The 14,631-nt window shown below is 32.8% G+C and overlaps 4 protein-coding genes across 5 annotated transcripts in view; 3 read left to right on the top strand and 1 right to left on the bottom strand.

The window, feature by feature from the left end:
- LOC113493529 (pseudouridine-metabolizing bifunctional protein C1861.05) overlaps positions 1-1,686 on the top strand; it is a 113,202-nt gene extending 111,516 nt beyond the window's left edge. For both annotated transcript variants that reach the window (XM_026871540.1, XM_026871539.1), the window contains exon 11: positions 640-1,686. In XM_026871540.1, the coding sequence (XP_026727341.1) occupies positions 640-1,139 (500 nt within the window). In that variant the 3' untranslated portion in view covers positions 1,140-1,686. The remainder of the gene's footprint in view (positions 1-639) is intronic.
- On the bottom strand, positions 1,162-3,344 carry LOC113493537. The gene is made up of 3 exons (XM_026871552.1): positions 3,074-3,344; positions 2,707-2,982; positions 1,162-2,418 (listed from the first exon to the last, which is right to left on the bottom strand). The coding sequence occupies exons 1-3, from the start codon at positions 3,207-3,209 to the stop codon at positions 2,150-2,152; spliced, it is 681 nt and encodes a 226-aa protein (XP_026727353.1). The 5' UTR covers positions 3,210-3,344; the 3' UTR covers positions 1,162-2,149.
- A 163-nt stretch (positions 3,345-3,507) lies between these two features.
- LOC113493525 (transcription termination factor 5, mitochondrial-like) lies at positions 3,508-5,253 on the top strand. The gene has a single exon (XM_026871535.1). It carries the CDS (start codon positions 3,586-3,588, stop codon positions 5,206-5,208), a length of 1,623 nt encoding a protein of 540 aa, XP_026727336.1. The 5' UTR covers positions 3,508-3,585; the 3' UTR covers positions 5,209-5,253.
- A 592-nt stretch (positions 5,254-5,845) lies between these two features.
- LOC113493526 (succinate--CoA ligase [ADP-forming] subunit beta, mitochondrial) lies at positions 5,846-12,356 on the top strand. Its single transcript, XM_026871536.1, has 10 exons — positions 5,846-5,991; positions 7,260-7,457; positions 7,652-7,722; positions 8,041-8,203; positions 8,288-8,428; positions 8,503-8,623; positions 10,373-10,516; positions 10,591-10,718; positions 11,036-11,188; positions 11,280-12,356. The coding sequence occupies exons 1-10, from the start codon at positions 5,926-5,928 to the stop codon at positions 11,457-11,459; spliced, it is 1,365 nt and encodes a 454-aa protein (XP_026727337.1). The 5' UTR covers positions 5,846-5,925; the 3' UTR covers positions 11,460-12,356.
- Positions 12,357-14,631: the final 2,275 nt, after the last annotated feature.

Genomic DNA, 14,631 nt, shown 5'->3' with positions numbered 1-14,631 from the left:
ATCTATAATTCGGATGGTTGTATTTGTTTCTTATTCTTTTAAAACAGATTTCGTAAATCACTTAATAGTATTAATTGAGTTTTGTTACTGACCATGGGCAAATACATTATCAATAAAGATTCATCATCATCAACCTAGCCTTTTCGTAACTATGTTGGGGTCGGCTTTCAGTCTAACCGGTTTCAGCTGAGTACTAGTGTTTTACAAGGAGCGACTGCCTATTTGACCTCCCCAACCCAGTTACCTGGGCAACACGATACCCCTTGGTTAGACTGGTTGTCAGACTTTCAAGTTTCTGACTACCTGTAACGACTGTCAAAGATGTAGGAATAACAGCCGGGACCCACAATTTAACGTGCTTTCCGAAACACGGAGGAACTCGTTATGACAAAGATGGTCACCCATCTACGGAACAACCGCGTCAAGCATAGCTTAACCTGTGATCGATTCACTTATACGGTTATAGCTTAGCCACGAGCTCCTCAATAAAGATTATCACCTATCAATAAAGATTCATCACTCGTATTATTAAAAGGAAATACCTTTTAGAATGACTTCAATAAATTATAGGATTTAGAAAATACTCACACTATGTTACCTATGAGCTTTGTTACTTACTCATTATATTTTTTGTTCCAGTATTTTTCGAGCCGACGGATAGAAGAAAGGCGATTAAAATTATTCGTGACAAATATAGTATTTCCTATGCCTCACCAAATTTGTCTGAACTACGAGCAATGGCACAATATCTTGACCTGTCTAAAACTGCAGCAATAAAAAATATTGGAGATTTGAATGAAATTTTGGAACTGAGCTCAATTGTTGCGGCTGTTATAAAATTCATAGTCATAACAATGGGTTCTAAAGGAGTCATGACTGTAAATAACACCGAAAATAAATTCGTACAAAGGTTTTATCCAACGGTAGCTATAAGTAAAATAGAAAATGTTTCTGGAGCAGGAGATTGTTTTGCAAGTGGCTTTATTCATGGAATGCTTTTAGGTTTCAGTGAGCCACAGTGCATCTCTGTAGGCTATGAAGCTGCAAAGATGGCACTACTCAGTAAAAACACAGTGCCAAATGATTTCGGTGTCACCTTATCATCACTGGTTAAAGTTAATTATGATAAATTAAATTAATAATAAAAAAACTGAGTAAAAAGTTAGTTATTATATTTGATAGGCACTTCGGTATACAAATATATATGATGTAAGATATATTACATATATTATATGCTGTAAATTCAGATGTATATATTATATACTTTTTAAGTTTTTTAAGTAAGTACCTCAAGTATAAACTATCTGATAATAATCCAGCAATTGGCATTTGATACATTATTAATTGATTATTAGATCTGATTAGACTGTGATATTAACAAAAATTGTTACTTACACAAATAAAACCTACATATAATGAAAAAAACACAGGTGATCAATTACATTAAAAATAACACTGTTACAAGATTGAAGTCATGAGGAAATAAAAGTCATTACAAACAAATTGGCAACATCTCTTTTTGGAATTCACTGTTGTCACACTCTATGTTATAAATATTATACAATAGAGCCTGAATATTGAAAAAGTATATTACATTATCATTATTTTTTAATGATTTTACATTGAATCTCCAATTTGATTTATGTCTGTATTATGTATATGATCAATATATTTTATTCAATTCAACATTTGGTCTTGTTCATATTTTTAATTCGCCCCTGTGTAAAATAGGGACACAATAAAGAGATATAATACTTTTAGCAAAATGAGAGCTACTAGATTTACATATAAAGAGATTCTCCTTATTTAAAAGTAATAAGTAAATAAGTTTTAATATTTAAAATGTAGTATTCTATTTTGTGGCAGGAAACAGTATGCCAAAAAGCATTGTGCAATAGTTTTATATGTACTTACTACTTACTATATTCTAAGTCTGCACTATAAAAACCTTATACTATTTCAAAGATCTCTTATAAAAATTGGGCAAAAAAACTATATCCTGGTAAATGAAATTATCATACAAAGTGTCAGTCTACTTTCTTAAACACATATTTAAAGCAAGATTAAAATTTTGGACGGACAATTAATTATTTATAATTATGAACTACTTTTGCAGCAGCTGCATTTATAAAGTTTTAAGACACAATTCTTATATGTCTGTGTGACCTCCTGCATAACCAGTTTTCCTTTCATGCATTGTATATGAAGAGGGTTCTCGGCTTTGCATTTCATGAAGTCTCTTGTATTTTTGTACCCGGGCCTCAACCAAAAAGAGTATACCAGCAGGGAACAGGAACACAACACCTATGACCCCCATAGCAAAGGCCCATCCCAAGTCATTATGCTCCCAATTAGGCATCCAATCTCGCCCATCTCCTCTAGCTCCAAAGGTAACCACAGATATGATGCCTGAAAACCCTGTAAACACATTTCAACATTATCTTCTACTAGCTTTTCGCCCACGTTGATTTCGGTTATATCGCGATTCCAAGAGACTCTTCAAAAGTCTAGGTTAAAAACTATACTATGTTCTTTCTCAAGGTCTACTCTATCTCTGTACCAAATTTCATCAAAATTGTTTCAGTGGTTTAAACGTGAAAGTGTAACAGGCAGACAGACAAGAGTTGCTTTCGCATTTATAATATTAGTAGGGATAAAAGAGATGAAGCTTATTAATTGAACTTTTATTTGTTAGTAGTAACTTACCTCCAATTACAAGCACTGTGCCTAAAGTCACCAGAAGCGTCAAGTATTTGTCATCATCTCTGTCCTTCTTCATATAAAGGTATGAAAGAAACAATGATAATATGACACAACACATAGAGATCGTAAAAAAGAATTGTGTCGCTATAAAGAAGCCGGGCAGTAGTATGTCATGTATGATATAATACTCTTCTTCAAATATCCACCAGCATCCACTGAATACTGTATCGTACCAGTGATGTACTTCTTCAAAACCATTGAAACATACTTCCCACAAACCTGTAAGATAAACCAGTATCTCAGCATATTATTTATTTCACTTCGATCTTCAAGTGTCATTTAACAATTTCATTTATAAACCTTAACTTACCGATTTTTAGAAACTTCGGGTTTTTTAGCTTTCCGTCAGTTACTAACCAGTAAGGACTAACGAAGGCAATTATTATAAATAATGCGGCAAAAACAAAAAATCCCAAAGCAAATAATCCTGTTTTTGATTTAGTCATTTTCACAAAATAATGCTAATTCATAATCCAATACAACACAAACGCTTTGTAAAATATACAAAACACGCCCAACCATAAACGTCAAAGTTTGTAAATGACAGACAGAAGTCGTCAACTTTCATACAACGTTTTATTCGTAAATTAACCGTCACTTATAAAGAGAGAAATTAATTTATTTCAATTTTCAAAACTAAAATTAACAATCAAATCGTTTTTTTACGTCTTGTAAATATAACTTTATTTTAATTACTATTAGTATATAACTTTATTAAAATATAATTTCATTTTCTGCTACACCAAAAAAATATCAATGACAGTCATTCCCGTTCGACATATACCAGCTGATTGTCAAGGAATAATTTATTAGATACATTTTATGAAATATGATTTACGATTTTGTTTATTCGAATTTATTTTATCAGTTTCAAGTGTAACATTTATGTCTTACTTACCCATGAATACTAAAAGCTACAAGTGGATTAGCATCCTTAAAAGGGGGACTCGTTATGTTCAGAGCAGTGCTGTAAATATTGACAATAAAAGTAATGTGAAATGTTTGTGTAAATTCTTTGATATAAGTGAAAGCAAGGCTCAGTTTTTATGTATGAAACATCCAGTAATAACAAAGTTAAACGAAGAAAAAATTCAAAGCTTAGTAAATACGTCTAGTGAGATAGGATTGTCTCCTGAAATACTGATAGAAGAACCTGCACTATTTGGAATTTTGCCTGTAACCTTAAAGTATCGTTATAAAGTGTTACAAGAATGTGGCGTGAAAGTAATTGCTCCAGCAATGCTGTCAACATACCTAACAATATTAAGACAAAAGACAATTGGAGAGCTAAAGAACTCTGGTTACATTCTTCCGCAAATTAATGTTGAGAACAGATTAGCGAGTTTCATGACGCAGTGGCCAACATCTCTTACAACCTTGATTTATGAAGATATTGACAAATCTACACTATACACATTACGTCTAAAAATTATTCAAAGATATCTGGAACTGCTTCTAGATCTAACTAATGAAGAGTTTTACAGAGGCATTGAAACTTATCCAACAATCAAACATCGCCCGTTACAAAATATAAATGAAACATTAAAAATATTACAATCCCAAATAATGATGCCAAATCAGAAAATTAAATCAAACTTGTATTTAATTCATGCAGATCCTGAAAATTTAAAAGAAATCATTTACAATATTAGGTCTCTAGGTGGAATTGATATAAAAGAAGTCATAAGAATGCATCCCAAATTGGCATCAAAGAATTATAGAACTCTACTGGAAATAAGAAAACTTTTAGAAGAATATGGCATTAGTAATGAAGCCCAAAGAAGGTGTTATGGCATATTTACACTTAGCATAGACACCATAAAAGAAAGATTAGAAAATGCAAAAAGTGTACCTGAATTTAATACATTTTTTAAACATCCACGATTTTTAAAAATGATACACCATAACAATACTGCCATGAAAAGACTGAGCAAGTTGTACAGCAGTAATAAGAAATGTGCAAGTTTGAATGTCCTGTCTGGCAGTGCATCACATTATGAAATATTTGAAAAAGCTCCTGGTGATAGATTAGGCAAAGGAAAAGATTTATTATTTTGTATATCACAGTCATTAGGAAAAAAGTTTAATATGAGCCAAGTTCGCAAACTAATCAAGCGGCACCCATTTTGGATTAACACACCTGTCTTCCAAGTGAAATATGTGTATGAGCAACTATCTACACAATTCACTAATGAGGAAATTTACGAAAATAGTCCCATCTTACTATATCCATGGAAAAAAGTAAAAGCAATTTTAAATCTTATTGATAAGAAGCAAATGCATAATGAGTTCACTTGGATACATGAATATTTTGACTATTCTTTTTTAAGCAAGTCTCAAAAACTAAGTCTAGTACTTTATATTCTGGAGAAAAACCATTATTTTTCTGGGAATGGTGTATGGCTAGATGAAAATAAGCAATATCAAGAATCTGTTCAAAATTAAAGATAATGGTGTTAAAATAAATGCATTTGTAAAAAAAAACATTTTGTTTTGTTTTAACCAACTAAGTACCTACTGAAAGATTTAACTATTATTAATTTCTTAAATTTATGCCTTCATTAAGTATGTAAGTTTTATAGGTACTTTTGTTTGATTATTTTGCAGTCTTCATAATATAATAATGCATAGTGGTTATACGAATAAATGTGGGTATACTCTTGTTCCTTGGAGCCTATGGACTACTCTTGTTAGTCGTTTTAAATAAATTCTGTATAGCGCATGAAATTATATTATTGATGATGTAATTATGATATGCTTACGAAATATATGCTATGCTTTCGTAGTGAATTACATTCTCTTTGATGCTTTCCATGAATACTTTATAAAGAAATTGTTCAATAAAGTTCCTAAACGAAAAATCTCCATACCATAGTTGTTTTCAGTGACAATAATTTATCAATTTACGCTACTACTCTCGATTTTTTATTAAAATTTTAATTCCTTTGACAAAACTTGCAGAGTCAACTAGTGAACAATAAAATAACCACAAAACCGATAATTTTCTTATAATACATGGTTTGTAGTTAGAGTCACATTAAATGGCAACATTGAAATACATTCACGCAATGAAAACCTTGCTTGCCGTCTGCAATTCGGTATCGATGGCCGTCTGTCGTCGACACTAGTCTGTAGTCTGTGGTTTGATATTAGTAGTGAAAAATGGCGACTTTACTCCCCCGTCCAATTGGTCTTGCTCAAACTTTATTCCTTAAAAATGGATCTAAGGTAAATGGAGGTTAACTGATACCTTATTATCTTGAGGCGCACAAGTATGCTTTCATTTCAAATACATTAATTCTAATTGTTTAATAAAATCAATAAACCACATTCAAATAATTTCGATCTTATTAATTTTGCATTAATATAGATTTTTAGTATATTATTCATAAATAATTTGACCAGTGATTTCTTTATTTCATAACGCTACAAGGCCTTGACTATAGTTTAAAATTTTATTTATAAATTTGACCTTGTCATTTTCAGCTATTGTGACCTTACGTCATCGGTAGTACGTCTGTAATGTTATTAATATTTTTTAGTTTTCATGATAATTCCCTATTTTGTTCAAGAATGTTAACATTTATTAAGAACCTATACATTTCTTGATCGGCATGACCAAAAGCGGTCAATAGAATTTTAGTTTGATTAAATGAAATTCAATTTTACGTTAGATATTGAAAATAACCCCTTTTATTGTATCGGAAACCTTATATTTTTTTAAATGTACAGGATTTAATCATAACTTTAATTGCTTAGTGCATTTAAAGGCTTGTTCAGTGGTTTATCTTAATTTTGTTTATGAGACAGTTAATAAAATTGTAACAGTATTGCTCTAATTAGATACTTAACCTTTCACTATTCTGTTGTTGAATCAATATAACTAATCTATAAAAAACATTGAATTCCATTATTGTTTCATTCGATCTTAAATTTAGCTAAAATGTATTATTTTAAATGATGTTATTGTTTACTGTGTATAAGTTTATTTATATTTTTAAACATTTTTATTGAGTGTGGGGGACAGTATAAGAATGAAAACTTCTTTGAATACATGTTAACCTGGACAAAGTCCAATTGGTTTGTTTTATCAATTTGTTATGTGATCTATGAATAAGACAGTCATGTACTTATCATTTTATGTGTGTTGTATATGCTTGAAAATAAAATAATATAATATTCAACATAATGCAGTTCTAGATATCAAGTTTTTCCTTATCAGATATTTTCTGAGTTTTCACTGATTTGTATTGTGATAAACATAATCCTCTGGGAAATATGATTTTGTAAAATATTAAAAGCCAGCAAAAGTAAAATATTAAAAGTCTTAAAGCTTGGTTAAGAAGAAAAGTAAACATTGAGTTATTAAAAATTATAATAAACTAATATTTCTGTTTTTGAATTGGTCTTGGCTGTTTGAATGGATTGAGCTTTTTCGTTTTTTTTATACCTTATATTATACATGTATACATTGTTTTTTTTTTTCTTTCAAAAAGCTTCTGGTGGGGGCAACATCGAGTCTCTATCCAAGTAAACAGCAGGTCCGTAACTTAAACGTACATGAGTACATCAGTTACACTTTGCTGCGAGATGCTGGCATTCCTGTACCCCGATTCAATGTGGCTACAACTAAGGAAGAGGCAATAAAGTTTGCGCAAGAACTAAACTCAAAAGACATGGTACTCAAAGCTCAGGTAATTCTTGTCACTATTATTAATTATGAATAAAAGCAATTTAGACAAGGATACACTGCACATAGAAATATTCTTACACTTTATGGTGTTTATTTAAAATTTTAATGCTAATTGGACAAAAAAGTTAAGTATGTTTTGACTCTAAGAAAGACCCAAGTTAGGCAAGTATATCATAACTGCTAGATTTGTGTCAGGTACTTGCTGGAGGCAGAGGAAGAGGTGCCTTCAAAAATGGCCTAAAGGGAGGTGTCAGAATGGTAGACACGTAAGTAAATGAGAATATTTGTAGGTATTTATTTTCATTCATATCATTCAACAAAAATGAAAAATATATCATGTCATATGATGGCTTACTGTAAGTGCTTTCCTTATTATCACATCCTCCCTGAAATAGAAAGGCCTAGCTTCACATTATTTTCACTACTTACTGAAACTCCACATATCATAAATACTGCCATTACTTAAACTAGATGAAATATAAGGTATTCTAGTCCTAATTTGCAGCTAAAAGTTAATATTAAAAGCTTGGTCATGAGGACTAAACCTATGCATTTGTTTCTTCATAATCTGTCTTTTATCACAGAGTTGAAGTCGCCGGAGACCTCGCCAGCAAGATGCTGAAGCAGTACCTGGTAACCAAACAAACAGGTGCGGCGGGACGCATTTGTAACAAGGTGATGGTCACCGAACGCAAGTTTCCGCGTAGGGAATTCTACATTGCCATCATGATGGAGCGCAGTTTCAACGTAAATATTGCCATATTATTTTACCAAATCATCTTTGAGGTATTTGACGAAAATACTTACTTGCTTGAAAACTTATTGTTTTAGGGCCCTGTCATTATAGCATCCTCTCAAGGTGGAGTAAGTATTGAAGATGTTGCTGCGGAAAACCCAGACGCGATCACCTATGAACCAATCGACATCGTTAAGGGAATCACTGATGAACAAATCCAGCGCGTTTTGAAGAAGGTAATCTATCTCAAGATCAAAACCAAAGTTATTAACACAAATTACTGTTATAACAATTATCAATATGTTTTTAGATTAACCTCGAAACAGCAGAAGCCAGTGACATGATTAAGAGGATGTATGATTTGTTTTTGAAAAAAGATGCTCTTTTAATTGAAGTAAACCCATATGCGGAGGATGCCTTAACTGGCAAATGTAAGTAGTTTATTCTCGTATTGTGCATTAATTAATGATCCATTGTTGTGGCTCAGTCGATCAGACCTGTATCAGTAAATTATTAATGATTTGCTCTTTGCATGATATCTGGTTGTTACTATTAAGTATTCATTTTTAGTCAAGGACGACTTGATTGGTTTGTGTTGCTATTAACGGCACAGATTTGCAATAAAAACCTTCATTGATTGCTAAAGAATGGTTTCGTAAATATTTTATAGTTAGGTCTTTCTAAACAAGTAACGCGAGAGGAAATACGCAATTGTGGGCAATGTTACATCAATTTATCACCAGATGACTGGCTTTGTTGATTCTCTTCTAGTACCGCAATAATCATTTGCATACTTAATGGCTATTTTAGTCTTTGTGAAACCATCAATTATATTGATGCATATCATATTGAGGTGAAAATAAGACGCAATAACAACTATTCTATCGACATGCATCATGGAATAGACCCGTGCCATAGGACTGACACTAGTTTTGATGCAATCCACTGTGGTGAAACTAGTGACAACAAAATATTGGGTGTCCAGACTTCACTTACTGTTTGATAAACACATTATTATGTAAATTAAAAAAAGGTATAAATTAAACGTTCGACAATTTATAACCACCATTAAAATCTTAAGAATTTTCTTTGTAAATTAGGTAATGAATGCGTATTGTCTTTGTAAAACTAGTTTATTATCGACCTCATATTATAATGCATGCTGTAGAGTAACAAGAAACCTAAGCAGGATTAGTCAGCGATCTTCATTTATTGCAGTATACATGGAAAAATAATTCATGAAAAAAATTAGCTACTTAGGGTATCTAATAGATAATACTAGATTATGTCCGTATAAATCTAGTCTCTTGAAGTTTGGTTTTGATTAACTTTTAGTTAATATGGGAGGGTAAGGCATAACTATCTTACAAATTGCCTCAGGGTAACGCCAATGTTAGTTTTATGCATTCTTAATTAGTTGCCAAGTATATTAATGATTAACATTGGCAGACACATTTTTCCTTTTACTATTCGTTACGCAACTTTATCTTTACTCGTGTGTGACGTGTTCCGTCCGAGACAGGGTTTGATTAGACTTTTATCTTAATCAAATGCATAAACATATATTACGTGCCGTGTATGTTTTATATGATGACAATTTTGTTAATGAGTCAGTGACAGCGTATTTACTCGTCGCATTTTGCGGCATACAATATTTATTGTACACTAACTGGCACATTTAAAACACGGTTGTAATAATGTAAAAACACTATTATACGAATTATTTAATCACATACCTATAACTTAATTGGCTGAAAGGGTATCTAGGCACAGCATGTCAATAAGGTTCAAGTTCAATTTTACACGTGTATTTATGTGCACGTGTAAATACGACTTGGATGAGAAAACTTCTTACATCTATCTAACCTTAGAATGTTGTGGCAATCTGCCAGACTGAGAGTGCTTTGAACCGACGAGCATTTAGAAAGAATGAGATGTACTGCAGCGAAAGTGATATGTTGGGCATGTACTTATCACGTCTAATAGCGTGATTATAAGGTGATGTCCTCCGTAGCGATAATGTACCGCAGCATACCGATAAAGACGAGAAAGCGAGAAAACAAAGTTAGGTTTCCCGAGCCTTGACCACGCTTGACCTCCAGTCATCGTGACAGATAAAACAATGTCTCACTCATTTTGTATAAACAAGTGTATGTAAAATATAAACATCGCTGTTACAGTCTTCTGCTTGGACGCCAAGTTCCGATTCGACGATAATGCCGAGTGGAGACAGAAGGAACTGTTTGCTTTGAGAGACATTACTCAAGAAGACCCAAAAGAAATCGAAGCTGATAAGTTCAACTTGAACTACATCGCTCTTGACGGTAATATATTATAAATATAATAAATGTTACATGCCTACAGTCGCATATTTAATAACTATACGTGTTCATTGTAGGTAATATCGGGTGCATGGTAAACGGTGCCGGATTGGCTATGGCTACCATGGACATTATTAAGTTGCACGGTGGTTTCCCCGCCAACTTCTTGGACGTCGGCGGTGGCGCTACTGCACAGGCTGTGTCGGTGCGTATCATTAAATATTTTAGTTACAGGGCAAAATTTCGAAACGCTGTAAAGGCATGGCGTTCAGATATATTGGCCTCGCCCGATAAAAACGGTTTGGTATATCACAATTGGTTAATTTACCTTTAATTCAGTCAACACAAATATAAGAAATATAAGAATTTTGCTGCCAAAGAAACCCTTCCTGGGCGAGTCTCTCACTCGGCAGCTTTTTTTATTAAAGTGAAACTGTATGTGTAAACGTGTGTTAGCGGATAAGGTTTTAACCTCATCACAACAACCACTTACCGCTCCTTTAACTTTATTTATAATTGTAGGAAGCCTTCAAAATCATCTTGTCGGATCCCAACGTGTCCGCTATATTGGTGAACATCTTCGGTGGTATCATGAGGTGCGACGTCATCGCAGAGGGCATCGTTAACGCTGCCAAGAACCTTAACATTCAAATCCCTGTTATTGTGCGCCTCCAGGTATGGTATTAAAAGAAAACAAACATTCATAAATGTTTTTTATACTATCCTATCTATTATTTATGTATCTATACTTACTTGCTAATTACAGGGTACAAAAGTGAACGAGGCGAGAAAACTGATTGCCGAGTCAGGGTTGCGCATTGTGCCGCGTGACGACCTCGACGAGGCCGCGCAGCTCGTGGTCCAGCTGTCAGAAATCGTCGCGCTCGCCAAGAAAGCCGGAGTCGAGGTGAAATTCGACATCCCTAGATATATGTTGGAGAAGTAAACTACTGCCAGTATTTTCACTAATAATCATCTTAACTATCTAATTGGTCATTGTAGGTGTCTATCCAGTTATTTCTTCAAAAATTCGCACCTAAAATTGCAGATTATTTATAATGTAATTCTCGATAGTCATGTAACACTCATTGCCGTATTAGTCGTATCACATACGCTGCTGGTTAATAGTGTCTTGTATGAAAGTTATATTGTATTGTATTGAACATTATTGTAGTTTAGCAATTCCATAGTTAATTTTTATAGATAGGTTGTTATATTTATATACAGGAATACGCTGAAGTATTTGTGATATCTACATTTTAAATGTTAAGCACTAGCTTCCCAGTCACTCTTTCTATAGCTGTCTAAATGTAATTTGATCAAATTATCCTGAAAGATCATATAGAACTGGTTGTATTAGAGCCAATTAGATTGAATAATGTCATTCATTATTTTATTTATTAAAACATTTAGTTTAAGTGACCATATTAGATAATACATAGTTAGTTCGAATGATTGTTAAACTAAATATTCATTGATGTTGTAGTGGAGTGTTATAATGCTTCAAGTTGTTATCAAATTTGTAATTTGCTATTATCGTTACTGCAGCGATCGCGATCGAGTCGAAGTATTTCAAGTAAACATTTATTTATAAATATAAAGTATATATTGTTATGTAAAGTGCACCTGTAGTTGGTGTTACTCTGAAGCGCGTAACGTCGCAATAAGTATTTTGTACATTATGTACTGTATATGTATGTTTATTTGTAAATAGCAACACTTAATTTAATTTGTTCTGAAAAAATCTTCAGTTTTCAGACAAGAAAGTACAATGTAATTTATCTACAGTTTATTTCAAAAATGCATACCTCTGTATTACTACAAAAATATTTATTTTGGGCTTCTTATGAAGAATTAACATTTGTAATAAATATATTTAGATCTGTATTGTAGTTTATTTGTGACATTCCTAGATATCATTTACAGGTAAATAGAATTAGACTACATGATACATACATTAATGAGTACATTTGTTAACTAGTTTGTCTTAGTTAATTTTATGAGAAGTTAATATTAGTGCTGCAAGTTTTTTGTTTATATTGCAGGATGCGTTATCATCTATATATATATATATATAATATAATATATATCCTGGGACAACTCACACACGGTTATCTGATCCCAAGCTAAGCAGAGCTTGTGTTATGGTAACCAGACAACTGATAAACTTACTTATATATTTCTAAATACATACATATTATAGATAAATTACACCCAGACACCAGAACAAATGATCATGCTCATCACACAACTTTTGTCCTGGGCGGGAATCGAACCCACGACCTCTGGTACAGCAGTCAGGGTCACTAACCACTAGACCAACAGGCCCGTCAAATATCCGTCTATAATAATAATAATAATATAAATTGTTTATTCAGATAACTAAGATCCATACAGTACAGTAAGCGACACATGTTAATATACAATAACACTAACCGCTGTACTAGTTTCCACATAAGGGGACAATCTATTCTATTAGCAATAGCATAGAAGCCAAATAAGATCTTTACCTCCCAAAATAACTTATTTTAAACCGCGAGCTAAATAATATCTCAACAGTCACTAAAATGTTGTTACAATACCGCCGCGTGTACTCAATCATTATTATCTAATACGCTTTTGAAGAAGGTCGTGAATTTTCTTTATTTGCGTGTTACGCATTCGCAGGCGAGAAATAGTCATAAAACGTGATGCTGTAATTACCATGCTAATAAAACGTTACAGATACCATTTTATTTGTAGAGTTAACGAATTATTATATCACGCGCGTCGAACCTTCTTCTGAACTCTCTCATTCATATCGCGTAAATATGATATTTAATTTAGCGTTGGTGCTGGTTAATTTTTTTGGGTATTTTTTTTATGTTTTTCAACAATTACAGACAGTGCTCGCATTGACGGTTTATTTCTTTACAGTTAAAAAAATCGTTCAATTATGAAATTTGATTTTGGAGTGGAATAGGGTTGAAGTATATACGTTTAACCTATACCTACCCCATTCGTAAGAAAGGACTTAAATAAAGGTCAACAAATCAAACTACAAACTTAAGCAACACATCGCGAGGCGTTTCAAAAAAAATAGTGTTACATATTTTGCTAAATGTAACATATCCGGACTTCAGCTTTGAGCCAGTAACTTTTTATTTATGGTGTTCTTTGCTACATATTTAGATAATGGTGTGGCATCCGAAGCAGCGACCAAAGGACAGCTCGAGTGTAGAGTATGACTCTATCTACGCGAGAGAAAACAGATCTTTAGATTTTGGATTTTATCCAGTGGAAATGGAATAGATTTATATTTATATAGGATAGCAATTATGTTAATAAAGTATTATTGATTTTATTTCTTAATGTCATGTTTTTTAAAAGTAGTAGTTTTGCCTTCTTGTATCGTGTATGGGTTAGTCGGGTTACAACTAAAGGGTGGGCATCTACTAGCATTACAGTGTGCTATGTGATTAGCCTGTGCTATTGCCACACAGAATCTAAGAGGCATTTACATTCATTTATCGATATATGCCCTTCGTTTTAAATCTTCTCCTATGCGTAACGAAAACGAATCGAAGAAACCACAATATCATAGTATTATTCACAAATTCAATTCATGATCACGATTATGTGTATTGGGTATTTATTGAAATTTGACTTGTTACCTTTTGATTTCCATAGGTAGCGATTACGTACAAGAATTTAGATAAACCTGGCGGCGCTGGCGGTAAAGGTGATGCAAAGAAATCAGTTTGCGATAGAATCAAATCTCGCAGAAAAAGAATGTCTTGCTAGCACTTGTTTGTACAGAAGAAAAAGCAAACCCAGACACCTGTTTCGGTTGAAATTTTTTGTATAAGGTCAGCGCAGACCTGGTGAAGAACTGCTCTCAAAGGTTAAGGTTCCTTTTTCAAAAAGAAAGGTACTTGGGTGCAATAAATATGTTAGTCGTATGTATGCTCTTAAGATACGTGCTAAAACAGATTGAGCCCAATTACATATTGCATCAGTTAGAATATATAATGCATTGTGTAGTATCTCTGTGTAGCTATATCCTGCTAATATACTGCAAAGGTGTCTTATATAGATAGCTTTCAAAATGTAAGTCCAGGATGAATAACCAGATTTTG

This window comes from Trichoplusia ni, chromosome 4 (assembly GCF_003590095.1).
Source record: "Trichoplusia ni isolate ovarian cell line Hi5 chromosome 4, tn1, whole genome shotgun sequence".
Lineage (NCBI taxonomy): Eukaryota > Metazoa > Arthropoda > Insecta > Lepidoptera > Noctuidae > Trichoplusia > Trichoplusia ni.
This window is presented reverse-complemented; position numbering and strand designations above follow the sequence as displayed.

What these genes read in the sequence shown, in the direction of transcription:
- LOC113493537 (XM_026871552.1), bottom strand. Translation starts at nt 3,209, where the DNA reads ATGACTAAATCAAAAACAGGATTATTTGCTTTGGGATTTTTTGTTTTT. An exon ending in CCCGAAGTTTCTAAAAATCG is followed by an intron (nt 2,983 to 3,073) that starts GTAAGTTAAGGT and finishes TTTATCTTACAG; the next exon opens with GTTTGTGGGAAGTATGTTTC. An exon ending in CACAGTGCTTGTAATTGGAG is followed by an intron (nt 2,419 to 2,706) that starts GTAAGTTACTAC and finishes ATGTGTTTACAG; the next exon opens with GGTTTTCAGGCATCATATCT.
- LOC113493526 (XM_026871536.1), top strand. Translation starts at nt 5,926, where the DNA reads ATGGCGACTTTACTCCCCCGTCCAATTGGTCTTGCTCAAACTTTATTC. An exon ending in TCCAGCGCGTTTTGAAGAAG is followed by an intron (nt 8,429 to 8,502) that starts GTAATCTATCTC and finishes ATATGTTTTTAG; the next exon opens with ATTAACCTCGAAACAGCAGA. An exon ending in CTGTTATTGTGCGCCTCCAG is followed by an intron (nt 11,189 to 11,279) that starts GTATGGTATTAA and finishes TGCTAATTACAG; the next exon opens with GGTACAAAAGTGAACGAGGC.
- LOC113493525 (XM_026871535.1), top strand. Translation starts at nt 3,586, where the DNA reads ATGAAATATGATTTACGATTTTGTTTATTCGAATTTATTTTATCAGTT.